The 27,987-nt window shown below is 56.4% G+C and overlaps 1 protein-coding gene across 1 annotated transcript; it reads right to left on the minus strand.

Moving 5' to 3' along the window:
• Positions 1 to 27,745, minus strand: PLOD1 (procollagen-lysine,2-oxoglutarate 5-dioxygenase 1). The gene is made up of 19 exons (XM_066270424.1): positions 27,580 to 27,745; positions 20,653 to 20,744; positions 19,453 to 19,586; positions 18,872 to 19,035; positions 16,746 to 16,858; positions 15,014 to 15,077; positions 13,568 to 13,665; positions 12,262 to 12,363; positions 11,595 to 11,726; positions 9,952 to 10,073; positions 8,346 to 8,450; positions 7,602 to 7,727; positions 7,199 to 7,340; positions 6,450 to 6,563; positions 5,828 to 5,893; positions 5,083 to 5,187; positions 3,333 to 3,479; positions 2,397 to 2,522; positions 1 to 599 (listed from the first exon to the last, which is right to left on the minus strand). The coding sequence occupies exons 1-19, from the start codon at positions 27,653 to 27,655 to the stop codon at positions 444 to 446; spliced, it is 2,184 nt and encodes a 727-aa protein (XP_066126521.1). The 5' UTR covers positions 27,656 to 27,745; the 3' UTR covers positions 1 to 443.
• Positions 27,746 to 27,987: the final 242 nt, after the last annotated feature.

The raw sequence follows: 27,987 nt of genomic DNA on the forward strand, positions 1-27,987 counted from the left end.
CTGACGCTGAAGCAGAAGGCCCTGGGGCTGCAGCTTTGCCTGGGAGAGGCTCTGAGGTGTGGCTCCGTGTCCCTAGAGTCTCTCTGGGCAGCCGGGGAAGTGCTGCTCAAGTGTCACTGATGGAAGAATCAGAGGAAGGGGGACTGGGTTTTCAAGGAAGACAAGTGGAAATGGATGAGTTGGTACAACGCAGTGAAAGTGAACAAACAGCCTCTCCCAGGGCTGGGTCCAGAGCACCAGGAAAGCACCAGGAAAGCACCAGCCCAGGAGGTGTCCTCGCCTCGGGCCTAGGGCCCGACCTCTCCAATGGCGGCTCCAAGAGCAATGGGAGGTCAAGAACCTGGAGGTTGGACTGGGTTCCCTGGGACCCCAAGGCCCCAGAGGCTGCTGGGCAGTGGTTGTTGGCAGAGAGGAAAAGGTCCGAGGCGGCTGGGCCTGGCCAATTAGGGATCGACGAAGGAGACAGCGATGTAGCGGGTGCCCTTGGTGGTGGGGAGCCCCTCGTGGTAGTGCGTGAGTCTCCCGGGGTGCATGAGGGTCCAGCCCTTCCGTGGGGCTCGGACGGAGCAGTTGTAGCGCAGGAACCGACAGCCCCCACCCTAGGAGATGGGAAGAGTCAGTTTCCCAACAGGAAGTGTCAGTTCCCCAACAGGAAGCTGGGCCCTTCCCCCACTGCCCCTTATTCTCCCATCTGAGCCACTACAGCCAAGCAGCCCTCCACACAGCCTGCCAGGGATGCTCTGTGGAGCGACGGCCACAGGCCGGCTAAGGACATCACTCAGCAAAGACTGAGTGATCAAAAGCCAGGCAGCTTGCGCAAATGTTGGCCACACCCTTTGCCAACTTTGTGACCAACCTGAGCCTCAGCTGCCCCTCCTGGGAAACGGGCACTAAATTGCACAGGGTTGTGAGAATTCAATAAGCTGATGATACAAGTAAGAGCTTAGGGCCGGGAGTCTCAACTACAGCACTAGGGACATTTTGAACCAGATTATTTTTCTTTGACTGTGGTAAAATACACATGACATAAACTTTACTACTATGACCACTTTGAAGTGCCCAGTTCAGTGCTACTCAGTCCATTCATACTGTTACACAGTATCCCCCTACGGGCCAGATAATTCTTTCTCACGGGGCTGTCTGGGCATCCCTGGCCTCTACCCACTCGATGCCAGTAGCAAAAATGTCTTCAGATATTGCCCCTGGAGGGCAGGAGGGCAAAACTGTCCCCTGTGAGACCCTGCAGTACACTATCAACTCTCAAAAAAAAAGTAGATGCCTTTTATGGGTGTCCTTCACAGTGCCTAACCTGGGACTGAGTCCCAAAACACTCTTTAAAAAGAGTAGCTATGGGCCCTGGCCGGTTGGCTCAGTGATAGAGTGTTGGCCTGGCATGCAGAGGTCCCGGGTTCAATTCCCGGCCAGGGCACACAGGAGAAGCGCCCATCTGCTTCTCCACCCCTCCCCCTCTCCTTCCTCTCTGTCTCTCTCTTCCCCTCCCACAGCGAGGCTCCACTGGAGCAAAGATGGCCCGGGCGCTGGGGATGGCTCCTTGGCCTCTGCCCCAGGCGCTAGAGTGGCTCTGGTTGCCACAGAGCGACGCCCCGGAGGGGCAGAGCATCGCCCCCTGGTGGGCAGAGCGTCGCCCCCTGGTGGGCGTGCCGGGTGGATCCCGGTTGGGCGCATGCGGGAGTCTGTCTGACTGTCTCTCCCCGTTTCCAGCTTCAGAAAAAAAAAAAAGAGTAGCTATGGAGTCAGTGAATGGATGGATGAATGGCTCCATAACTGACCACACCTAGAGGCCTCCCCTGGGGTCCTGGGGTCCTAAGGCCCCCAGAACTGCCCCTTCCTCACCCCTATGTCTTCCTGATTTCCCCAGATTGCCCCTCCAGCCACAAGCCTCTGTCCCACACCCAGACCATCCCTGGATTTAGTCATTCCCAAGGCAGCCCCCCTCCAAGAAGGATGCCACTCCTAAACTCCTTATCACCAACAGCTATCAATCCTTGAGTCCTTACTATGGGTCCACATAAGCAATTACATGGATGAGCTCATTTCATTCTCACAACAACTCTGTGAAGGACGCTCTTAAGTCTTCCCATCTAAGGCATGAGGGAACCGAGAAGCCAGGAGATCGCCTGAGGCCCAGAGCCAGGCGGGAGGCAGGACGCAGGTCCAGATGGAGTGGCTCCAGGCCTCCCAGGCTCCTGCCAAACTGTGCTCTGCACGCACCCTCCCAGGAAGCCTGCCCCACGGGTCGGTGCCCTTTCCCCCTGGTTCTCTGGAGCCCGGGTGCTGGCGTGTCCTGGGCATCTCAGCTCCAACCACCCTGTGGGCGGCTCACCAGCCAGCCCTCCCTCCTGCTTGCCCCCTGGGCTGGGGTGGCCCCCGCTCACCTCGTAATCCACTCCGACCCTGTTCAGGGCGATGTTGATAGTGAAGGTGGAGGCGTCGTGGTGTGGCATCAGCGAGGGCTGCTCGTCGGGCTTGTAGCGGACAACAAAAGCCAGGTCGAACTGGGCCTGTGCCAAGGCAGTGACACGGAGAGCCAGTGTCAGAGGCCACGAAGGCCAGGGAAGACTGGGGTGTGCAGAAGGCCCCTCATCCCAGCTGCTGGGACCTCGGCTCCCTGGGGGCAGATGTGTTTAACTCCGTGTTCTCCAGTTTCTAGCATAGTACCAATAAAACAGTGGGGAGGAAAGAAGGACAGAAGGGAGGGAGGAGAGAGAAGGAAAGGGAAGGAAGGGGAAGAAGGGGAGGAAGGAGAGGAAGGGGAGGAAGGGGAGGAAGGGGAAGAAGGGGAGGAAGGGTGGAATGAAGGAATCTAACCCTCACAACCCTTTTGCCGACTCTCTAGGTTGGTGACCCTTTGAGGGCACGGCCCAGGTAGGGCCAAAGCAGGCGTTCGGAGAAACACATCTGAGCACGGAAGGGGCTGAGTGAGGGGGCTGAGTGAGGGGGATACAAAGCCCAAGAGGCAGCCAGCAGACACGTGGTGAGGGAGCCAGAGGGAAGCCAGGGAAAGAAGGGCATGCCAGCCGCTGCCTGGGGGCTGTCTGCTGAGCTGGCCTGGGAGTCGCTGATGCGGGGGTTAAGGACACAGAGACACAGAGGACAGAATCCTACGGTCACGTGATATCAGGGACTAGAGGCCAAGCGGTCCTACCTCCGCTGGCCCCAACACCTGATAGGAGGAGACTTCACTCCCGCTTGGACCAGATACTCAGGCCTCTGCCCAAGCTGGGAGCGTGTCTCTCCCCTTTCCCCATCCCCCGTCCCTCCCCAGCCACTCCACCCCTGCCTGGTCCTGGAGGCTCCCCAGGTCTGCCCACCCTGGTGTAGTAGCCGGGGTAGAGCTTCTCCGTCATGGGGGCGATGTACTCCACCAGGAACTTGTGCCACTCCCGCTCAAAGCTGATCTGGTTCATGTGGATGTCAATGGTCGGCACGTTTTCGTAGCCGCCCTGGATGCGGTTGTCCTGGAGGCGACCCAGAGAGGGTGGTAAGCTCCTAAGACGGGCCCCGGATTCCCACTGCCCAAGCCCCTCCCCTTGACCTTGAACCTGACGGGATAAGTTCGGTTAGAGGGCAAAGGTGAAGGGGTTTTGCAGGTGTAGTTAAGGAAATTAGTCAATTGACATTGGTTTAATCAAAGGGGACACTATCATGGGTGAGCCCTTTAAAGAGGATCTTAAAGAGAATCTTCCCGCTGGCCCGGAAGAAGCAAGTCACCATGAGTTCTACAGCTACAAGGAAATGAATTCTGCCACCGTGAGCCTGAGATAGGACCCCGAGCCTCAGATAAGCACCACCTCTGGTGGACACGTAATCACAGCCCTTTGAGACCATGAGCAGAGGACCCAGCTAAACCACACCCACACACCCAATCCACAGAAACCCAGAGATAATAAATGGGTGTTGTTTTAAGCCGTTAAGCTTGGTGGCAATTTGTAGCATAGCACAGAAAACCAATGCAGAGGGCCACAGGCTAGTTCAGGCACCAGAGCCCCAGGGCTAGCCCGGTCACTGGAGCACAAGAATTAGCCAGAGCCCAGAACGCATGGGCTATGCCAGTGACTAGGTTCTGGAGAGTAGCTCAGCCTCCAAAGCGTGTGGATTAGGCAGGTAAGCAGAACCACAAATCAGTCAGTGGCCAGGTGAGAGTTGGCTGGTCTCAGACACACAGACCCAGAGGCTCATGTGCCTTTTTTTTTTTTTTTTTTTTTTTTTGCATTTTTCTGAAGCTGGAAACAGGGAGAGACAGTCAGACAGACTCCCGCATGCGCCCGACCGGGATCCACCCGGCACGCCCACCAGGGGGCGACGCTCTGCCCACCAGGGGGCGATGCTCTGCCCATCCTGGGCGTCGCCATGTTGCGACCCTCCTGGGTGTCGCCATGTTGCGACCAGAGCCACTCTAGCGCCTGGGGCAGAGGCCACAGAGCCATCCCCAGCGCCCGGGCCATCTTTGCTCCAATGGAGCCTTGGCTGCGGGAGGGGAAGAGAGAGACAGAGAGGAAGGCGCGGCGGAGGGGTGGAGAAGCAAATGGGCGCTTCTCCTATGTGCCCTGGCCGGGAATCGAACCCGGGTCCTCCGCACGCTAGGCCGACGCTCTACCGCTGAGCCAACCGGCCAGGGCGGCTCATGTGCCTTTAAAAGAGTTCCTGGACTTTCCGAGATGAGTGCAGGTCTGGGACTCCTCCTTCAGCAGAACGCCATGTGCTTCTGCTGTCTGGTAATGCCACTTCCTGATTCTTCCCCTTCCACACTGGTTCCTCCCTCCCCCCCATGCCATGCCCAAGCTGGGAAGGTAGCTCAATCACTCTAGTAGCAAACCAGGAACTGGAAACCTAGCACTGTAAGATTAAGGAAGTTCAGTCACCCAGCGGCAATTTAGGGACCAGCACTCCATCCGTGTCTCAATCCCTCAACTCAGGAGTGCCTGCAGGCACCGCCACCAGCACCCTGATCTAAAGAGTCCCAGGGAGGTTGGCCAGCTTGCCAGGAAGAGCCCAGAAGGCGGGCAGAGAAGAAGGGTGGCCTCCCCCCGGGCCCCAGTCTAAGCACCTGGAGCCCCCCACCTTGTTATTTCCTAGAGACCACTGGCCAAAATGCTCCATCTCCTCCACCAGCTCATCACAGGCCGTCTCCGTGAAGATGGGGAACCAGTAGACATCCGGGCAAGGCTGGGGAGGGCGGGGACTCAGTCACGGGGGTCCGGAGTGGCATCACCTCATCCTCCCCCTGGTCCCACAGTCTTCTGAGGAACCCACCACAGGGCAAGACCCCTTATGTGGTCCATGCCCTACCCCACCTTGACCTGAGAGCCCTCCAAGCGTCCCCACGAGAGTCCCCAGGGAACAGGGCCTCAGTGAGATGCTGAAGGAAGAAGGAAATAGAGCTCAGAGCTGGCCAAGATCACAGAGCTCCCAGTGCAGGGCCAGAGCTGGCAGTGTGTGGGCATCGAGGGGGCAGAGGCCCGCTGGCTCTGGGGGAAGCAGTGGAGCACCCACTTCTCCTGGCCCACGGGCCATGGTCTACAGCTGAGACCACATTTGGGGATGTTCTCTTACCTGCCTGGGCCAGGGAAGAAGCCTAAGGCCCTGAGGGCCCCTGCAGATTCCTGCTGCAAAGTGCCAGCAGGAGGAAGAGGCCCCTGCTGGCCCTTCCCTGCCCTGAGCACTGCCAGAGACAGAAGGTACCTCCCCCCCCCAACCCCCCCCCCCGCCCGTGAGCCAGTTTCATTGCTCTGCCCTCAGTTCCCCCGCAGCAGGTGTCCGGCATAAACCCAGGAGCTCTGTTCCCAGGGGGTGCCCAAGTCCTCACCGTCTCCACCAGCTTCCCCGCTAGCGCCTTGGTGTAGTTCTCGTGGATGTACTTCTCCTTCCAGTCCTGTGGGGAGGGAGGAGGGGGGAGCGGGCTGGGGTCCTCGGCCTGGCCTCAGCCAGCTGGGATTCACCCCTCGCTCAACTCCATGGCATGTTCCAAGGGGGGCTCCTCCCCGCCGGGCCACACAGTATAAGTGAATGTGTGCTTGCCTGGGTGTGCAGGTTGCCCTGTGCCCGCTAGGTACACGTGTTGTTTGAGCACAAAAGTGCACACAGGAGCTGGTGTCTGTATATGTACATACACATGTGTGCGTGTGTGTGCAGGTAGAGGCATGTGGCTACATCAGCCACAAGCTCACAGTGTCTAGGAACACTGTCACAACCAAGTCACAGCTGATGGGCCTCGGACTCCTAGACTCTCCTCCACTAGATGGCGCTGCTGCTCAAAACGCCCTCCTCTCCCTACCCAATTCCAGCCCCACAGGCCCTCTGGGGTGGAGGGTGGCAGGTGGACCACAGGGTCCCAGCTGTTGTCAGGCTCAGAGAGGGAGGCAACTCAGGCTACAGGATCACTGGGGTCCCTGCTACTCCTACCCCTGCACACCCCTCCAGAGCCTTACCTCAGGATTGCTGAACACCTCCCAGAGGTCATTGTGGAGGTGGGTGGTCTTGTAGTTGTCCAAGGTAAGCAGGTGGCCAAAGGTATGCCGGTTGGTCAGGAACATGAACACATTCTGTGGAGGGCGAGCCAGATGAAAGAGACCCTCCTCCGCCCCTGCATGCTCTGGGAAGGGGCATGACTGCAGCCTCCTCCGCACACCAGGTTCAAGTTCATAAAATTAGGACCAAGTTCAGGTTACCCCATGTCCCCAACACCTGGCCCAGACCTGACACTGGGGATGCAATCAGGGAAGGCTTCCTGGAAGACTGAGAGGGAATCAGAACAAGAAAAGGATGGTGTTCTGGTCCTGAATTTTGGGGCACAGGGAAACATTGACATGCTGCCACATTTTTTTGAAATAGCCACAAAAAATAGAAGGCAGGGCATAGGGACAGGGTAGTGTGTCTCTTGGGCACATTACTTGGAGTATGCTTAGATGGAAAGTTTAGTTTTCTTTAAGCACTGTTAAAAATGCAAATAAAATAAATGGTGTGAAAACCGGGTCTGCTAAAATGATCCCCAGAGACCCCAGGACCCGCCTGTGTGCCAGCGCCCCTACGGCCCCCACCAGGCCCTGCAGCCCTTGAGCAGCCCTGATGGACCCTCAGAAGCTCCAGGGCCTATGGTGACAAGTCAGCCCACAGGGTGACAAGTCAGCCCACACTCCCTGTCAACAAGGCCTCCTCTGACTGCCCACCCACGGCTGACCTGCTGCCGGATGTTGGCACAGAAGGACATGTCGGGGTCCAGCTTGCTGTGGTGGAACAGGTCTGTCTGTTGCAGCTCAGCCCGCAGGGCACTGCCCTTGATCAGGTAGATGTTTGAGATGTAAGGTACATTCCAGACACCACTGATGGAGAGAGAGGAAGATGGAGGGGCCAATGGTGAGGGGCCAAGGGACGGGCAGATAGTGCTGATCTGATTCCCCTATTCTGGGCAATGGGCCCAGGATTATTGTTGGGAAGTCCTCCTATGTGTCTGACTGCAGTCTTCCTTGCTTCATGTTCAGCAAGTATTTGAGGGCAACAAGGACAGGAATACTGGGGAGGGCCGTGATGCAAGGCCAGGAGGAAGACAAGTGAGGGTCCCCCCCGATCCTGCAGGTACTCACACACGCCGCCCCTGCACAATGTCCACGTAGTCCTCGGAGCGGGCATAGTAGCCATCTGCACTTAGTGCCCCCCAGAAGTTCGACCACAGCCTCCCATGGCGAGTCATCAATGGGGCGATGACGTTCCTAAGTTAGGGAGCATCTTAGAGGGGTCCTGCTGCCCAATAGGAGTTTGGGCAGATCTAACTAGCTGCGGGGAAGGGTGAGGTATGCGTTTCAACCTGCGAGCACCTCCCTGGGGCAGGGCCGGGGGGGGGGGGGGAGGTCTGGTCCCCATAAAACCTGCTCCCTCCCACAGGGCAGCCAGAAACAGAGGGTGGGAAGGGAGTGGCTTAGGGCTCGCAGCAGGGAGGAGAGACATTCTGGACCACGACAAGGTTGCCAGGTGGCGGCAAGCCCAGGGTAGCAGGTGCGGCCAAGGCAAGGAGGAGGAGAAAGGCAGGGGAGGGCTCCCAGCCTGGCCCAAGCCTATCATGAGCAGTGCTGGGCCGGGAGTCATACTCTGAGGGCCCACCTGCCCACTTGCTGCAGCCCACCCACAGCAGCCCACCCACTGCAGTCTACCCACTGCAGCCCACCCACAGCAGCCCACCCACAGCAGCCCACCCACTGCAGCCCACCCACAGCAGCCCACCCACTGCAGTCTACCCACTGCAGCCCACCCACAGCAGCCCACCCACTGCAGTCCACCCACTGCAGCCCACCCACAGCAACCCACCCACAGCAACCCACCCACAGCCTCACTTGTTCTGCTCAATCAGCAGCCGCAGGATTTTGGGCTCGGTCAAGGCCACATCGGCATCCACGCTAAAGTAGTAGGTGCAGCCACGGTCCTGCCGGCACAGGTCCCTGCAGGCGGGGGGATGCAGGGTCAGTGTGGGTGGGAGCTCCAACGCCAACCCCCCCACCCAGTAGTGCACAGCCACACTGCAGCTGCACTCTCCACCCCTGCCCACGCTGTGGTCAACAGGTACCAGCCGGCCAAGGGTCTTTAGAGAGGTCGGGCCAGCCCTGGCGCAGGTTGGGACAAGCAGCCTCTAAGATCCCTCCCAATTCCAAGATCCCAACACCAATGCAGACCCTGGACTCTCAAGATAAAGGTCCAGAGCTTGACAACTGGTATCAAGTGCCCCAAAAACCCTGGTACTGGGGAGAGCATGACCCACACACAGGTCTCTGCACTGCCCCAAACTGGTTCTGCCTTCCTACAGGGCGTCTGGTAACTTGTACCAAAGCCTGAACATTGTTCATCTGGTCCAGGGGGCTCCGTAAACTATGGTCCAAGGTCCAAATCCAGCCCACTGCCTGGTTTTGTGTGGCTCGTGAGCTAAGAATGGTTTTACATTTTTACCTGGTTGGGGCAACCAATCCTAAGAAGTTGTATGCAAATTATATAAAATTCAAAGTTCAGTGTCCATAAATAAAGTTTTGTTGGAGCCCGGCCACGCTCATTCATGCTGCCTCAGCAGTGGAGAGGCCGCGTCTGAGCCACAAAGCCAGTTTACACAGCCTCGCTACCTAGTCCATTGTAGGAAGGCTCTCAGCCATGGATCTGGACAGTCTAATTCTTCCATAGTCAACACAAATTACTGTACTTGTTTTTGTTGTTGTGGTGGGTTTTTTTTTGGTTTTTTTTTTTTTTTTTCATTTTTCTGAAGCTTGGAAACAGGGAGAGACAGTCAGACAGACTCCCGCATGCGCCCGACCGGGATCCACCCAGCACGTCCACCAGGGGCGACGCTCTGCCCATCCTGGGCGTCGCCATGTTGCGACCAGAGCCACTCCAGCGCCTGAGGCAGAGGCCACAGAGCCATCCCCAGCGCCCGGGCCATCTTTGCTCCAATGGAGCCTTGGCTGCGGGAGGGGAAGAGAGAGACAGAGAGGAAAGCGCGGCGGAGGGGTGGAGAAGCAGATGGGCGCTTCTCCTATGTGCCCTGGCCGGGAATTGAACCCGGGTCCTCCGCACGCTAGGCCGACGCTCTACCGCTGAGCCAACCGGCCAGGGCCGTTGTTGTTGTGTTTTTTAAATAATAAAGGGGAAAAAAAATCAGAGATTGTTTCTCTAGTTGTCAGCCTTAATCGACTCCTGGCCCTCCAGTCCTCCCTCTTCCACTGATTTGCTTCCTAAACACTAAGGACACTGCTCAGCTCCAGCCAGTGGCTGGATAGAGACTATTTCCCCATTTGACTGATGGAAATACTGAGGCCCAGACAGGGGCAGGAACTGACCGGAGTCCGCGCAGCCTTCTGAACTCCTGTCTCCCAGTCTGGTGCCCCTGACATCAGGGCTCCTCCACCCATCCCTGTCAGTCAGCAGAGATACCCACAGTCCCCTGGGCCCCCAACTCACGCGCCCATGTTCCTGGCATCAGCGTTCGCCACCCGCACCTCGGGGCCTATCAGTTTCATAGACTGGTACTCGCCACCGTGCTCTGCCAGGAACTGCTCCACCTGAGCCTTGTGGTGGTGTTCCTGAGAAAGGGGGTGTGGGGTGTGTGTGTGTGAGGACGCAGGTCCCACCCAGAGACCGAAGCTGCTTCTGCTACTGCAGGCTGCTCCCCTCATTCCTAGCATATCCCTGGCCACCTGTTTCCCTAAACTCAATACATTCACCCGTGCCAGGCCTTCTGCCTGGAGAGCCCTTCCCTGGCCATCCTGTAACTCTCCTCCCTTGACCAGGCCAGGCCTCTGTCACCAGGACAGCGCCCCCAACCCACAGGCCCCACAACCAGAGTCGCTGATTCCGCTGGTCTGGGGTGGGGCCCGGGATCTGCTTTGTTACACTCCCAAGTTTAAAAAACAAAGCCCACACCTGGGGCTGCTTGCATGGGGAAGCGGAAGAGCAGGATCTTTAGAACCAAACGCAGGGTTTCGAGCGAAGCCCGGCCCTGCTACAATTAGCTGTGTGGTCTTGGACAAGTCACTTCACCTGTCTCGGCTTAAGTGTCCCCCCTTGTAAAAAGAAAGGGCGACTATGCCTCCCTCATGGGTCACTGTAAGGCGTCAACAAGTCAGATGGAGCACACAGTAGGTCCTCAAATACTGCCTGTGACACTTCTCTTTTTCTAACCAAAGTCACAATTCATAGGGATGTTGTTCGATGTCTCCAGGGAAGTTGGGAGCCTCCCAAGGGCAGGGCCTATATCCTTCTGCTGTCTCCAGGTGGCACAGGTGAATGAATGAATGTCTGTGATATCGGCAGAGAGCTGAGCTGACTGTGGGGACCCAGGACCCTGGGGTTGGGGTACAGGCTCTCCGGGCTAAGAGATCTCAGGATGGCGTGACCCTAGATGGGGCAGCTGAGAAGACACTAAGAAAGACAAGTAGCCTTGAGAACAGGTAAGATTGAAGAGCGCACCTGGGCTCTCAGTTGGGAACACTGGGAGGGGTGGGACTTGCTCCAACCAGGAAGGAGAGGCAGGAAAGGGAGGGAACCAGGAATGCCGATTCTGGGCCTGCTTCCCACAGAGCTGCAGGCCCCGGGCCTTCCCAATCCCCAGGAGATACTCAAGGAATGGAAACCAATTTGACTATCATCAAATCAAATTATGAGAGACTGTTTGGGGCTGGGAGGGAGACAGTAACGATGACAATGGCTACGGCTACAAGCACTCCCACGTGCTGCCTACGTGCCAGGCACTCTTCTGCAATGCCTCTCATGCCGACTGGGGTAAGCCTTGCAGCAGCTCCATGATAATAACTGTCTGCATGGTTATTATCCCTATTTAACAGACGAGAACACTACAACACAGAGAGGTTGAATAACATGCCCACGGTCACACAGCCACTATAAGCAGTGGCATTGGAATTCAAACTCAGCCAGTCTGACTCCAGAGTCAACCCAGTAATTTGGGGAGATAGCCCACTGCTCACTTCCATTTGGCCCAGATAAACCTGGTTCAGTCAGTTCCTCAGAGGTCTCAGGCCACCTTGTCAAGTGGGCCCTTGACCCAAGTCATACCAAGTCAACCCCACCAAACACCTCCTACTCACATGGTTGTGAATGAAAAGTCGCATCCGTTTCCGGGGGTAGTGGAGGCGCAGGAGCCGCTGGAAGAACAGGGACAGGAACGGCGTGGGCTGTTCGATGAACACGCCAACCAGGACTGTGGGCAGGGCTTCATCCTGCATGAAGAGGGGGCAGCAGAGTCCAGCAATGTCCAGTCACTGATCGGCCACCGAGCCCCTAGGGTGGCCTGCGGGATCCAAAGCCAGAGACATGAGGACCCAGCAGGGAAGGGGCCTGGGTCAGGGAGCTCTGAGCAGGAAGTGCAGGGGCAGAGGCACAGACTGGCAGGGGGCCAGGAGGATGCCCCTGCTGCGGACCGGGACAGCATGCGTCCTGACTCAGTACAAGGACCGGTTGATGGCAGGCTGTTGGGAGAGGTCGGCTGGCATGTGGTTTGAAGTGGGCCATAAATGAGGAGTAAGGTATGCGGGATGGGGGCGGGGCTGCAGGAAAGCCTGAACAACCAGGCAGAAAAGCCTGGGGGAAGCCTGAAGCCATGTGTAGTCTGGGAAGGCTTCCAGGAGAAGGTGCTAGAATGAGGAGGAGGAGGACGGAACCTCAGACAGGAAGGTAACCCCTTTACTTTCCACCAAGGACAGGTGTCTCTTCCAGAATCGCCCCCTGCCCCCCACCCAGCTCTGACAGCCTTACCGCAATGCCCTTGAGGCTCCGCAGGCCCTCCTCACACACAATGCAGCCCGTCTCGAAGGTCCAGAAGCGCGGGATGTAGTTGCCCAGGTAGTTCAGCTGCAGCTGTGGGGGACGAGGATTCTGAGAGGAGCCAGGGCAGTCCCACCCCCCACAGCCACTGAGGTACATCTCCCTGGGCCCCTGGAGGGCCCACACCCCGGTCATCTGCCACTCCTAAGGGAGCGGGAACGTGACTTTATTTTGGGTGAGGCTTGGAGGCAAGTGCATCCCCCTGGAGGTCACCACCACTGGAAGAGGACAGAGGGAGGACTTGGCACGCTCGTGATTTTTATTCTGGATCATCTGAGAGCTTGTAAAAGGCAGATTCCTGGGCCCCACCCCCCTGAGATTCCCACTGAGCAGCTTTTGGGTGGAATTAGAAAATCTGGGTTTTGGCCCTGGCCAGTTGGCTCAGTGGTAGAGCGTCGGCCTGGCGTGCAGGAGTCCCGGGTTCGATTCCTGGCCAGGGCACACAGGAGGGGTGGCCATCTGCTTCTCCACCCCTCCTCCTCTCCTTCCTCTCTGTCTCTCTCTTCCCCTCCCACAGCCAAGGCTCCATTGGAGCAAAGTTGGCCTGGGCGCTGAGGATGGCTCTGTGGCTTCTGCCTCAGGTGCTAGAATGGCTCTGGTTGCAACAGAGTGACGCCCCGGATGAGCAGAGCTTCACCCCCTGGTGGGCATGCCGGGTGGATCCTGGTCGGGCGCATGCGGGAGTCTGTCTGACTGCCTCCCTGTTTCCAACTTCAGAAAAATAAAAAAATAAAAAAATAAAATCTGGGTTTTGAACACACTTCCCCTTCCTCTCCCTCCCTTGCATCTGATTCTGATTCGGGTGGTTGAGGACCTCACTCAGAGAAACGTGTTGTGAACCGGGAGCCAGTTCCCTAGGGGCCAGTCCATAGCTCCAGGAGTGTGGGGACAAGTCTGTCTCGTTCATGACTGACTAGGCCTCATGCTCTGGGGCAAACATTCAATAAATGTTTCTTAAATGAAGAAATGAATCTACTCTGGGGTGATGGAGGGTGGATGACTTGGGGTAGCTGATCCTAGGCCTGGATGAGGACAATGGCCTCTTTTGTGCCCTGTGGTCCAGCAGGTTGGACAAGGCATTGCCAACCACCACAGTAGGAAAGAAGGCCCATGTTGAACTCAGATTTGAGATCAGTGCCAATGAACTCTCAGGGCCTAGGCGGATGGCGGATGGCCTTGGTCCCACGGAGAAGCCGACCCCCTCCCACTCTCCCCAGGGGCAGGTGCTCCTCCCTACCTTGGTGGGCCCATTGCCATGAATCAGGACTGGGAGGGTGTCGTAGGCCAGGTTCCGAGCTCGAACGTGGCCCATTTCAAACTTCAGCACAACCTCATCTGGGGGCGAGAAATCACAGGGCCCTCCCATGTCAGACCCCAAGGCCAAGCTTAGGAGCCGACGGGCTGGGCTCAAATCCCAGCTCTCAGCCAGCAAGCAGGGTGTGCCCTTGTGCCAGTCACTTCACCTCTCCTAGCCTCAGTTTCCTCATCTGTAAAGTGGGGATAAGAATGGAAGGGTTCCGTGCCCAGCAAGCACTTAGCACCATGCCTGACACAGGGTGAACACGGAATCCAGAGCAACCCATATTATTTATTGTGATTACTTAGTAAAGCTGGAAGCTGGGGGGGTGGGGCGGGTGAGAAAGTGAAGGCCTGAAATGGCCCAGCTCCAGACACAGCTCAGGGTCTGGGAAGCACCTGCTATGACGGGCACGCAGGGGACAGGGGACACATCCTGTCCTGGTGGAAAGAGCCCCTGTGGCAGGGTCCTAATCCCCATGCTGGGACCCTGTTTGTCTGCACAGAAGACAGGAAGCTCCCTCATTCAACAGTTATCAAAGGCAGATGGGCCTTTTCCAGGCCCGAGAAGACGCTGGGGAGAGCTTTGTGGTGGGTGATCCTGTGAGGGGAGCCCCTCTATACAAGCTCCTGGTCCACCCAAGTGGTGATTTGGACCTAACCTGTTAACCCAGGTCCCCGAACTCCCAGAAACCACAGCAAAAGGGTGTGCTGTTCCCACACCTTCTCGGGAGAGCAGCCACACTTTCCTCGGATTCTCAAAGCTGTCCGTTTCTACCGTAACATCACCAATAAGTGGCCTGGGTGGACCTCTTTTTTCTAAAGATGGGGAAACTGAGGGGCCTGGTGTGTGGGTATGTGTCTTGTCATCCAACAGCTAGTGACAAAGCAATGTTATCACCAGCCACGGACTTGGGGTCAGCCCAAGGGCATGCGTGGGTTTAAGGACCAACTGGCCTTCGCTGCCCAACTCCCTGCCAGGTCAGTCCCTGTCCCGGCCCAGGAAGCCTTCAGCTGGGAGGCAAGAGCACGAGGGAAGGAGGTGAAGCAGGCTCACCTGTAAGGACCAGGGATGGGGGTGGGGAGCTGGGGGGCGGTGCCTGCTGTGTGCACTGCCCAGCTCCTGCCAGGCTGAGGCTGCTCTCGGCCCTGGTGCTGGGCAGGTTCTGCGAACTGATCTCATCACGCTCGTCTCTCCGCCCGCGGAGACCTACCGCTCTGCCCCAGGACTCCCCGGTGGTCTCTGGGGACCCAGGGATGGGGCGGGCGGCCTCCCAGCACAACAGAGAGGAACCAACCCTTTCTCCCCCTTGGGTTCAGTCCCTGCCTGGGATCCCATTCTCCTCACCACCCCTCCTTCCGTCCCTTCTCTGCGGGAGCTGCTCACCCAGGGCTCCATCCAGGTTCTGGAAGATGCGGCAGCGGTGGTCCAGGGTGATGTTGATCCGCTCCTGCGGGAGAGAGGGGACCAGGCTGCAGCAGGGCACGGCCCAGGCAGAGGGCAGGGCTCCGTCACACCCACTGTGGGCAGCCTGCCACTTCCTCTCCATACACCCGCTCTGCCCAATCACATCAGGGCAGCTGCAATTCCCCAGAAGGCCACCCAGTGGCCAAGCCCCGGGATCTACTGGCCTAGTGGCTCCATTTACAGAGAACCAGGGGCTCTCGGAACTGGAAGGAGGCAGGAAACAGCTGGTTCCACTCCAACCCCCACCCCCACCACCACGATAATAATGTACATTTGTTTAACATTTTACTGTATGCCGATTTTTATTCTAGGTATTATATATACATTATATATATAATACATACAGTAATTTAATCTGTATAACATCCCTCCGAGAAAATTTCATAGTGTGCCAATTACTATTTTAAGTATTATACATACAATTTTATCTGCACAATATTCTTATGAGAAAATTCCATCATCATTGCATTTTACAGATTTAAGAAAGAAGGCACAGAGCCTGACCAGGCGGTGGCACAGTGGATAGAACGTCGGACTGGGATGCGGAGGACCCGGGTTCGAGACCCCGAGGTTGCCAGCTTGAGCGCAGGCTCATCTGGTTTGAGCAAAGCTCACCAGCTTGGACCCAAGGTCGCTGGCTTGAGCAAGGGGTTATTCAGTCTGCTGTAGCCCCACGGTCAAGGCACATATGAGAAAGCAATCAATGAACAACTAAGGTGTTGCAACAAAAAACTAATGATTGATGCTTCTCATCTTTCTCTGCTCCTGTCTGTCTGTCCCTATCTATCCCTCCCTCTGCCTCTATTATTAAAAAAAAAAAAAAAAAGCCTGACCTGTGATGGCGCAGTGGATAAAGCATCAACCTGGAAATGCTGAGGTCGCCGGTTCGAAACCCTGGGCTTGCCCGGTCAAGGCACATATGGGAGTTGATGCTTCCAGCTCCTCCCCCCTTCTCTCTCTCTCTGTCTCTCTCTCCTCTCTGTCTCTCCCTCTCCCTCTCTCTCTCCTCTCTAAAAATGAATTAAAAAAAAAAAAAAGACCAGGTTGACAGTTTCCTCTGCACAAGACCGACTGCTTCACTTCACCATTTCGTGGATGGTAAAAACTGAGGCCCAGAAGGGGAAGTGACTTATCCTAGGTCATACAGCACAGCATGAATGGGGGGCGGGGGGTAAGCCAGGCAGAATCCAGGAATTCTGACCCCCAAGAGCTCCTTGAGTTTCCTGTCTGCCCAGAGGATACTGGTCGGGTCTAGGGCTGCAGTGGTCTGGTTCTGCTTTCTCCACTTGCTCCCCACTCCCCTCGATAACCCCCCTCCCCTGCCTGAGAGAGGCTCAGTGCCTGTCAAGCTCCTTTAAGCCCCCAGCCAGAGTGGGGAAGGGGCAGCTCAGCCTCTCCACCACCTGACATGAGGTTGTCAATTCCAATCGCCCGTTTGAGGGTCCGTGAGGGCAGAGACACTGACTTTTTATCCTTACCATATCCCTACCCTGCACATGTCAGTGTCTCCCACACAGTGGGCACCCAATAAATATCTGCTGAATAAATGGGTGAATCAATTAATGGACAAATGGAAGTATCAAGGCCAATCCAGGGGTCCAGGCCCTGGAGGGGGATCCAGGATTCCTCAGCCCCACCTGCTGACTCTTACCCTCTTCTCCGGGTCCAAGAAGATCTTGGTGTAAAAGAGCTGATCGCTGTCACTGTCCTGGCCCTCCCACTCGGCCACCAGTTTTCTGAGGTTGGGGGCATAACCGATGAAGCCTGGGGTTGCACGAGGACACACAGAGACAATACTTAGCTTCCAGCCTCTAGGGTAGGGGCCTCTTCCCAGCCTCCCCTCTCCTCCATCTCCTACTCCTTTACCCACAAGCCCTGCCTCCTCTCAGAAGTCCTCCTACATTGAGGAGAGGATGTCTACAGCCTGCCAGTTAGTGTCATTTGGTGACAAGTTCCCACTGAATCCAGAGAGAAAGATCAATAGTGCCCACTAAACTGCGCCAGCTCAGGTGCTGGGCACTACACAGGCGGTAAGTTCCTGAAGATCAGAGTTGGTAGGCACAGGCGGGAGCCATTTTTCTAGAGCAGGGGTCAGGAACCTATGGCTCGCAAGCCAGATGCGGCTCTTTTGATTGTTGCGTCTGGTTCCCAGACAAATCTTTTATTTTATTTTTTTAATTTATTCATTTTAGAGAGGGAGAGACAGAGACAGAGACAGAGAGAGAGAGAGAGACAGACAGAGAGAGAGACAGAGAAGGGGGGAGGAGCTGGAAGCATCAATTCCCATATGTGCCTTGACCAGGCAAGCTCAGGGTTTCGAACCGGCGACCTCAGCATTTCCAGGTGGACGCTTTATCCACTGCGCCACCACAGGTCAGGCCCCAGACAAATCTTTAATAAAAAAAATAACATGCCTCTCCAGGAGGTGGCGCAGTGGATAGAGCGTCGGACTGGGATGTGGAAGACCCAGGTTCGAGACCCCGAGGTCGCCAGCTTGAGCGCGGGCTCATCTGGTTTGAGCTAAAGCTCACCAGCTTGAGCCCAAGGTTGCTGGCTCAAGCAAGGGGTTACTCTATCTGCTGAAGGCCCGCGGTCAAGGCACATATGAGAAAGCAATCAATGAACAACTAAGGTGTTGCAACGCGCAATGAAAAACTAATGATTGATGCTTCTCATCTCTCCGTTCCTGTCTGTCTGTCCCTGTCTCTCCCTCTCTCTGATTCTCTCTCTGTCTCTGAAAAATAATAATAATAACATTAAAAATATAAAACGTTCTCATATATTACAATCCATTCATTTCCTACCGCTCATGTTCATGGTTGCGGGTGGCTGGAGCCAATCACAGCTGTCCTCCAGGACAACACCAAATTTTTATTGGATAATGCATAAGGTACACGGGTCGTTGTATGGCTCTCATGAAATTACATTTTAAAATATGTGGCGTTCATGGCTCTCTCAGCCAAAAAGTTTCCCGACCCCTGTTCTAGAGTTATCCGGGAAACTTGGTCCAGAGAGGAGCAGAGGCTAGGTCGAGGCCACACAGCACATGTGGACTTAGAGGGGAAACCCACACAGGTCCCTGGCTATGGCACAGACTGGTGAGGAGAAGAAACATGGGAGAAGGTGGGCAGCCAGGGGGGGGGCAGCCAGGGAGGGCCCGCCCCAAGGGATCCCTGTACCCCAGGGCCAGGGCCAGGCCATCTGGATTGTGCCAATTCTCTCAGCCTGTGGGGGAAAGTGGCTGTCAGGGGTGGCTCCCCCTCCCGTGGTTGGACAGAAATCAGGAATGAAGATGGGTTTGATTCTCCGGGCAGTGGGAAGTGACTGAGTGATGAGGATGGCTTTGCCTCTGGTTGCTGGGTGGAGAATGGACTGGAATGGGTGGAGCTGGAGGCTGGCAGAGCAGTGTGGAGACTGCTCTGGATGGCCAGGAGTCCAGTGAGGGAGTGGCAGTGGGTGTGGACCTCAGATAGCAGATTCGAGAGATCTCTGGAGATGGCATGGTATGACCCGCCGCAGGACTGAGGTGGGGAGAGCAAGGGACAAATCGGGGTGATGCCCAGGTTTTGCCCTGTGCAGATGGGTGGCTGTCAATGAGACGAGGAAGACAACGGGGGGAGGGGAGACGTTTAAGGGCTAAAGAATCAGAATTCTACTCAGGACAGCCTGCGTTTGGTACCTGGGAGACGTCCATGCGGGCATCAAGCAAGCGAGGAGCCTCGCACAGGCAGTGGGTGGCGCCCCTGGAGCCCCCCAGACCCGCCATGCGCCCCTCACCTCCAGAGCCCAGGAACCTCTTGCCATCAGACACCGCCGGGTACTTGGCCTCCAGCCTGCGGTCTGGGTAGATGAGCTCCTCAGCTGAGAAGACCACCTGGCTCTTGGCCTGCCGGAACTTCTTCAGGAGCTCCCGGGGCCCCGATGCAAACACCACATCGTAGCTACAGCCAGAGCCAGGAGCAGGCAGGGCAGAGGCCAGCAGGGGTGTGGTGAGGGCCCGGGACACCAAGCTTCTACCATCCCTCTCTTCCCACAGTCTAGGGAACGGATCTGCCGTGCTGGCCCTGGCCCTGCCCGCCGTGTTTCCACCCCCGTTCAGGGCAGAGAGACGGTCCCCTTCACACTCAGAGCACGGCACGTCACACCCGGGCAGGTCCCCGTCCATCTTTTCACCAAGAGTGGGAATAGGCTATACACACCAGAGGGTCTGTCCTGGGATGCACTGTTCCCCTAAAACTGTAGGCAACCTTAGCTAGAGCGATCTCCCCTCATCCCAGATGTCCTGGGAGGATCTTCATTTAAAATATTCTTTCATCTCTCTGCAGAGAGGACCCACCCGGGGAGCCCCTGGCACTGACCTGTCTGTGAAGAGAATGACCAGGTTCTCCTTGTCTGCATGCTTCTCCAAAGCTTTCTTCAGCAGCCGAACCTTCAGACCTCCACCAGCCGATGTCACCTTCTCTTCATTCCAGTCCTCTCCTAGGCCCAGTGCCTGCAGAGAAAGGCCCCTTAAATTTGGCCATGTGACTATGCCTGGCCAATCAGAGTATCCCATCCCTCCCCTCTCCCATAGTCATGGTTTGAGCATGTGACCCAAGCAGAGCCTATCAGTGTCTTCCCTGAGACTACTCTGTTAAAATTAAGGAAAGGCTGTCTTTTCTGCTGGGGTTGAGACACTGGGACACGTGAGTGTGGCCGGTGGTCATCTTGCCACCATGTAGAGCGAGTATGTCTGCAAATGAAAATAAGTAGGGCCTAGAGATGAAAAGACAAAGACTTTATCATGCTTGAACCCCTGGATCCAGTTACGCCTGAAGCACACCTCTGCTTCAAATCACACTCATCTGACCTAACACACTTTCTTTCTGGATTAATGCTGCTAGATTACAAGTTGTGTAGGCAGTGACGTGGTCTGTCTTGTCTATCACTGCTGGTGCTTACCACTGTGCTGGACACAAGCAGGCACTCAGCACACACACTCAGCTCAATGGAGGAATGTCTCCCCGCGTGCTCAGCACCACAGGCCACACGTAGAGGACACACACACATGACACAGATGGCCTGGGCATTAGCCTGTGTCTCTTCAGAGCAGTGTTTGTACAGGTAAGGCCTCCAGACTACGGTCATCCCGATATCACCTGGAGGGAGTGCTGGGAACGCCGAGCCCTCTACGCTGGCTCCGCCCAGGGGAGCCTCTGCACACCAATGTGGAGCCCTCCTCTCCCCACACGGCTCCAGGCTCTGTCCCTACACCCTCCATCTCCAGCCCCCCTCCTACATTTCTTCCCTCTCTTGTTTTTCCTAACTCATCCCCATCTCTCAGGCTTCCAGAAGCTTCCCCTGTAGCACAAAGTCAGTTGGGAAATGGTGGACGCCCAACTCCTGGACTCTCTCTCCACCCTTCGGCTGTCTCTGCCCACCTGGGGAACCCCTTATCTGGATCTTGTATTTGTTTGTTTACTTGTTTGTTTTGTGTGTGTCTATGAGTTGGTTTATTGTTTTGGGGTTTGTTTGTTTTTTTGCTTAATCGCTTCACCTTTTTCACCCCACCCCCTTACCTGGATCTTATAATTGAAGAACTGGGCTGAGCGTTTGAAGCGTCGGAACCCCTCGGTCTCCTTTGTGGCCACCGTGAGGACTAAAAGGTTGTCTAGGGACAGAGAGAGGCACGGTGACTGGGAATGGAGGATGAAGACAGGTGAACGGCAGGAGCAGGTCACTGGTGTTGCCAAATCCCACAGGACGTGTCTTCATGCCCATTACAGACAGGAACCCAGGGCACTCGGCTGGTTAGTGACGGAGCTGGGACATAACCTAGTTCTCCCGACCCTCCTGACCAAGACGACAGGGAGCGTCCAGAGCAGAGGCGTCCACATCTTGCATTGTAGGACTGGGTCTCTCTGGCTTTCGGGGGCTCTAGGCCAGGCACAGGGATAGAGGGAAGGATTCACTTGGAATGCTGAATGCCAGGAGGACCTCTCTGGCCCATGTCGGACAATGGCCCAGATACAGCCACCACCATCCACAGCTGCACCCAGGGCAGACATTGCTAATCAATCCCAACAGACTTTCTTGCTGAGCCTCAGTTGTCCTTGGACTCTCCCAACACCGTGAGAACCAATGAGCTGGCCCGGAGCGGAAACAGACTTGAAATCCTGGCCGCTGACCAGAGCAGCTGTATTACCTTTTTATTTTATTTTATTTTTTTCATTTTTCTGAAGCTTGGAAACAGGGAGAGACAGTCAGACAGACTCCCGCATGCGCCCGACCGGGATCCACCCGGCACGCCCACCAGGGGCGATGCTCTGCCCATCCTGGGCGTCGCCATGTTGCGACCAGAGCCACTCCAGCGCCTGAGGCAGAGGCCACAGAGCCATGCCCAGCGCCCGGGCCATCTTTGCTCCAATGGAGCCTTGGCTGTGGGAGGGGAAGAGAGAGACAGAGAGGAAGCGCGGCGGAGGGGTGGAGAAGCAAATGGGCGCTTCTCCTATGTGCCCTGGCCGGGAATCGAACCCGGGTCCTCCGCATGCTAGGCCGACGCTCTACCGCTGAGCCAACCGGCCAGGGCTGTATTACCTTTTTAACAAGGGAAACTTCCCAGGCTCTGTAATGCAGCTTCACCTCTCCAGGGAAACCTATGGGCGACAACGCCCCAGAAAGCATTTCTGGGAGCCCTGAGGAAGCCCCTCCCAGACCACACTTTGAGGCTGCATCCTCTGAGTAGTGAAGGCTCCATAGCTGGCCTGCCTGGTCAGAATGCTAGCCCTGCTCCTTACCAGCTATGTGACCTTGGGCAAGTCTTTGAGCTTTCTTGCTTCAGTTTTCCCCTTGTAAAACAGGGGTAATAGGGCTGCAGTTCCTTAGCTCAGCAGTTCCTTCAAGTCAAATTCACTTGTTAAAACAGGGAAAACAACGGTACCCACATCCCAGGGCTGCTGGACTAATTCCACGAGATCAGGCCAGTAATATCCTTGTTGGGATGCTGGTACATGCTAAGAGATATTACTAGTGCTGATTAATGAGAAGTAAATGCCTTGCTCTGGCATTCAAGGCCCTTGGTAATCAGCCTGGTGATGTACTCAGTCCCTCCTTCTCCAGCCAGGAGTCTCACCTGCCAGGACCGCCTCTCTTTGCCCTTTCTCTCACCTCCTTACATGTCCCAGGGCAAGAGACAGTGACATCTCTTGAAGATGCCACCACCTCTATGAAGCCTTCTCAGATCTTTCCTGACCTCTCTCCTTCCCACAGAGGTAGATCCTCACTTTGTAGTACTCATCATTGTTCCACTGGGTGATCCTTATTTCCCTGGGGTGCAGGACTTAACACATTTCCAGCTGTACAGACCCACTAAGTGGCATGGCCAGGCCAGCCAAGGCAAGTGACTCACCTTCACCCCCACCCAAGGAAGTCAGGAGGAGCCTGAGTAAAAAGAACAAAGGGGTCCAGCCAGGCAGAGCTGGCTAAGCGGAGGGGCAGGCTGCTGGCCCCAGAGCCGGGGCTGGTGCCAGGCGGCCCAGGCCGGGCTGGCAGGAATTTGCTGGGGGTAGGCCCAGGGACTTGGGGCAGAAGGGGTGGATTCACTTAGGCAGGTGTGGATAGGGGAGGCCTTACCACCTGACTCCAGGGTCCAAGAAAGGAGGGTTCTTCTCACCCTTAGGGAAGGGCTCCCTGTAACTCTTGCCAGGATTGTTAAGTCCCCTCTGTCCCCACCCAGGTAAAGAGAGCCGGAGCTGGCAGCTCTGAGGCCCTCTTGTTGTCCACAGGAGCTGCTAGGGACAGGAAGAGTGTCACATTTCATGGAAAGAAAAAACAGCCTGTGTGTCTGTGTGAGATTCTGGATTCTCCATTAGATCAGGGCTCCTGAAGTCAGGCGGCGAGGGCGGGGAGGGGAACGGGATGGTGTGTCTCCAGTCTCCTTTTTGGGGTTTCTGCTTCCAAATAACAATAACAATGATGGCCAACGTTTACTAAACACTTTCTGCTTGCCGGATTCTGTTCTGAGTACTTGGCACATACTAACCCAGCCCCCCCCCCCTTACAGTTAGGAGTCCAGACACAATCAGGTGGGCGGGGCCTTGGTGCTCAGAAACCGAATACTCCACAGTGACGCCCTATAGGGCTGCCCAGAGCTTCGACCCAGCCTGCAGCGAGTTGGGAAAAAACCTCACCACGTGATGGGAGCTGGGGCCAGAGCCCACATGAGGCCCGACACTCAGGGCTTTCAGGGCTCCTGACCTGCTGCCCAAAGTCCAACCATGAATTCTACAGATGAATGACCCAATTCAGGGTCAGTAGAGATAAGCAAGACAGCAGAGTGAAGGGGCAAAGATAGATAGATGGACAAGTAACTTAGCTTCCCCGGGCCTGTTTCCTCATCTGTGAAATGAGAGTAATAATAACAATAATGAACCTTCCTTCAGAGACTCCTATGAGAGTTCAAGGAGCTCAAATCCATAAAGTGCTCACTCAGCACAGCAGCCGGCCACAGAGCCCCACACAATCTTGTCATAGGGATGCTCCCCTGAGGAAGGAGCTACAGGAAGGGAGGTACCACCCAGGGAGGGCAGGGATGGAGAGGAGCCCTTCCTGAGAGCAAGAATGATGCGGACAGGCTGAGCCAGGGAGTTGGGGAGTGCAGACGCCTCTCCAGGGCCCTAGGAGAGGCTGAGAACTCAGGCCTCTGTGCTCCGGCTGATGTCCCCTCTGTCCCAAGCAATGCCAGCCCAGGCAAGGGGCCGGATGGTCGGTGTGTGGTCTTGGCTCTCAAGGCATTGCCATGACATACCCAGTCAGCTCTCTGGGGAGATGGGAATGAGTGAAGCTCCTCCCCCAGCCTCCAAGCTCGAGCTGGGCTTGGCTGGAAGCCATACACTGGGTCAGACAGAATGGAAAATGATGGGATCCCCAGCGCCCAGGAGCCAACCTTGCTCTGGTCTCCTCAGACTCTCCCCTCCTGCGTCATACAAGTCCACCCAGGCCGCCTGACTCTGGGACATTTCCACCCCCTGCAGTGTAAGGGTGTGTCCCCGTAGCCCCATCCAAGCCCAGCTGACATCCCCAGAGCATCAGGTGTCAGCAGCTTCAGGCTCTGGTGGGTCCCTCCCTCTTTACACCAAAGCCTGCAGGGACAGGCGTGAGCCCTGGAAGAGCTAGAAGTCCCTGCAAAAGGGAGAAAGGGCCACAGTGTGTCTGGACTCTCCCGGATCCTCAGCTCGACAGAAATTTGCTTGTTCGGATGCTGCTTTGTTGAAGGCCTTTTTCAGACGCGCACATTGGTCTTGGGATTCTCCCAGGACAGGATAGTGTCTCCTCCCTCAGGCACAGGGCTCTCTGGGAACAAAGTGTCTCTCCCATCAGACTGGGCATCCACTGGGGAGAAGAGCTCTGTGTCCCCCTCATACTGGGAGCCCCTTAAAGTGAAAACGACTCATCTTTCTTCCCATGTGCCAAATCCATGTTTGGATAAGGGGTACACAACAGTATCTTCACCCCAAATCTCCATAGTAAGTCCCCTGCCCCACCTCAGGCCTTGCTGCACCCCAGAGGGACACCCGGTGCCGTCCCTGCACCTGCCCAGCCCAGCCAGGGGAGGGAGGAGCGTCTTTGGTGGGGAGGGCTGCTGGGGCGCCTCCTCCCTAACACCAGTGGGCAGCTTGGCCAGCACCTGCAGGAAAAACTGCCATTCCACTCTCTCCTATGGCCAGCAGGCTGAGGGTCTCCTGTCCGCGGGGTCTGGCAAAGCTGGGCAGGCTCCTCCGGGCACTGTCTCCAGGCAACAGCCACCCCGCCCCCACCCAGGGTATGAGCAATGGGTCTGAGTCCCAGTCGGTGACTTTACTTTCAACCAGCTGTGGCAACCTGATACCAGGTGTTTAACCTTTCAGAGCCTCAGTCTTCCCATCTACAAATTGGGGCTAATGATCCCTTATTTATCAAAAGGGTCTGACTGGAGCAAGGGTGGCTCAGAGCCTCAACTTGAGAGCAGCGTGACATTGGCCCCATGCCTGGGGACCCACTGTCTCTTCTCCACCAATGAATGCTTATGATCTATTAGGCATTTTACCTGGGTTATCTCAGCGACACCCTGAATCCTGTACACTCTGTGGGGCTGACCTGTGTCTATTTTGTCCCCACCCATCACCTGCTGGGAGGCTGGGCACCTGAAGCCTTGTCACTGAGTTAGTCCCTCTCTGACTCACCTCTTTGGGCTTCACTGTGGGGGATTAGAGTATCTCTGATGGGACGGTCTGGGGTGGAAAGAGTTCCTATAAACAGAAGCAGAGGAATTCCCAGCAGAGGCCCAGGGAAAATAAAGGCTATCAGAGGGTTCTTGGCTCTTGGCCAGTGAGTGGACCCAGGCCACAGGCCTTTTGCACACACTACCAGCCCAGCACCTCCCTCGCTGGATTTTTTTACCTATCTTACAGCTCTGCTGGGATACTGTAGGAAAGCTGGCAGTGCTGAGCCAGAAAATGCTTTTATGAACCAAGCATTGAGTTGAACTCTCATCAGCAGGCCTCATTCCTTGAAAGCGCTCTAGGAGTGAGGTGTTATGGCCCATTTTACAGACTAAGACACCAAGCCTCACAAAAATCAAGCACTACTGGCCTTACCAGAGACATGTGGCATTGGACAGAATGTGGTACAAAGAAACACTCAAGAGGGCCCTGGCCGGTTGGCTCAGCGATAGAGCATCGGCCTGGCGTGCAGGAGTCCTGGGTTCGATTCCCGGCCAGGGCACACAGGAGAAGTGCCCATCTGCTTCTCCACCTCTCCCCCTCTCCTTCCTCTCTGTCTCTCTCTTCCCCTCTTGTAGCCAAGGCTCCATTGGAGCAAAGTTTGCCCGGGCGCTGAGGACGGCTCTGTGGCCCCTGCCTCAGGCACTGGAATGGCTCTGGATGCAACAGAGCAACGCCCCAGATGGGCAGAGCATCGCCCCTGGTGGGCATGCTGGGTGGATCCCGGTCGGGCGCATGCAGGAGTCTGTCTGACTGCCTCCCCGTTTCCAGCTTCGGAAAAATGAAAAGAAAAAAAAAACACTCAAGAAATGGTGAATGGTGGTTCCTGGACCTGGCCAGTTAGCTCCATGGTAGAGCGTTAGCCTGGCGTGTGGAAGTCCCAGGTTTGATTCCTGGCCAGGGCACACAGTAGAAGTGCCCATCTTCTTCTCTACCCTTCCCCATCTCCTTTCTCTCTGTCTCTCTTCCACTCCCGCAGCCAAGGCTCCATTGGAGCAAAGTTGGCCCGGGCACTGAGGATGGCTCCATGGCGCTAAAATGGCACTGGTTGCAACGGAGCAACGCCCCAGATGGGCAGAGCATCGCCCCCTAGTGAGCATGCCGGGGGGGGGGGATCCCAGTGGGGCACATATGGGAGTCTGTCTCTCTGCCTCCCTGCTTCTCATTTCAGAAAAATACAAAAAGAAAAGAAAAGAAAAAGAAAGAAAGGAAAAGAAATGGTGGCTCCCATCCCTTCCAAGAGTCTGCAAAACTTACTACCCTGCCCCCTCCAGCTCCCAGGTTCTCCAGGAAGGTGGGCCCAGGGAATAGAGGATCATGGAAGATGTGGCCAATTCAGATCTGTTTCCCAGGGATTGCTCCCCCTCCTAGTCTATGCCCTTCTGAAGCTCTCAAACACTCAGTGGGCAGCCCTAGAGGTGGCCCACGGAAGGCAGAGGAAGAGAGTAGCACCCACTCAGGATAGTGGGGCCCCGTATGAAATCTCATCTGCCTTAGGGATGTAGAAGGAACACTAGAAGCCGGAGTCCAGAAGGCCTTGGAGCAACCACTCAGAGCCGGAAACCCCTGGACAGTCACACCGCACACCAAGGTGCTTGTTGACTCATGCGCAAACTGGAGAGAGTGAGACCCACCTGGCAGGGGCAGGGCAGACCACAGAGGATGTAGGTGAAAGTACAAACAGCCCTGCAATGGGAACCACCCCTGCCACACTCCCACTCCACCCACCCCATCTGCTGGTCTCTCATTCGCATGATTCCTTGGCCTGAGCCAGGCTCTGGAACCAGAAGTCCCTGGGTGCTAATCCGGGTTCCCAGCCCACAAGCTGTGTGACTTCGGGCAAGTGAATCAACTCAGGAGCCTCAGTTTGCCCAGCTGAAAAAATGGGCATAATAGATGGACACTCACGGAGGATTACCATCAGACTTAACTGATGCCTGGCTCATAGTAAGTGCTCCACGAATAGCAGCCACTGTCACTATGATGAGAGCTATTATTTGTCCCTCCGGGTGATGAACTGGACTTGGCTGTCCCTTCCCTCCCAGATGTGGGAACCACAACCCCAAAGGAGAAGTGATCTGTCCAAGTCAACAGCAAATCAGCAGACAAGTAGCCGGAACCCAGACACCCCCGCAAGCCCAGGCCTCCTGCAGAGACCTGTCTCCACCGAAGCAACCCCTGGATCAGCCCTCCCGCCCCGATCCCGCCCCGGATTCCGCCCGCCCGCCCCCGGCCCCGCGCCCTCACCCTCTGGCTTGGCCTCGCTCTTCACTTCGGCCAGAAACAGCCAGCCCAGCAGGGCCAGGAGCAGAAGAGGTGGCATCGCCAGGGTCGGGGGACGTCCGGCCGGCCCCGCGATGCTTGCAGGCTGGAAACTTCGCAGAGGCCGGCGGCCCCGCTGCCACGCACTGGACCCGCCCCGGGGGCGGTGTCGCGCCGCCCCCTCCCCCTCCCTTCTCCTCCCCACCGCCCTCCCCGGGGGGAAGGGTTATCCTGCAGACTAAGCCAGAACCGAGGCCTGTCAGCTGGAGCGGCTCCCTCTGGCGTGCTCCCGCGGCTCCCGGGTCCTTCCGCTGGTTTGCCTTCCTCTCCCTTCTCAAGAGGGGCTTCATTCACTACGACCAAGAAGAGGAGGGGAGAGCGAGGCGAGGCTAC

This window comes from Saccopteryx bilineata, chromosome 3 (genome assembly GCF_036850765.1).
Source record: "Saccopteryx bilineata isolate mSacBil1 chromosome 3, mSacBil1_pri_phased_curated, whole genome shotgun sequence".
NCBI lineage: Eukaryota > Metazoa > Chordata > Mammalia > Chiroptera > Emballonuridae > Saccopteryx > Saccopteryx bilineata.

Bases quoted from the DNA above. Each gene is read 5' to 3' on its own strand.
- PLOD1 (XM_066270424.1), bottom strand. From the start codon at position 27,655: ATGCCACCTCTTCTGCTCCTGGCCCTGCTGGGCTGGCTGTTTCTGGCC. The intron at 16,859-18,871 runs GTGAGGGGCGCA...GTGCAACCCCAG, and splicing joins GAGGTTCCTGGGCTCTGGAG to GCTTCATCGGTTATGCCCCC. The intron at 5,188-5,827 runs GTGAGGACTTGG...CGCCCTCCCCAG, and splicing joins CGGGGAAGCTGGTGGAGACG to CCTTGCCCGGATGTCTACTG.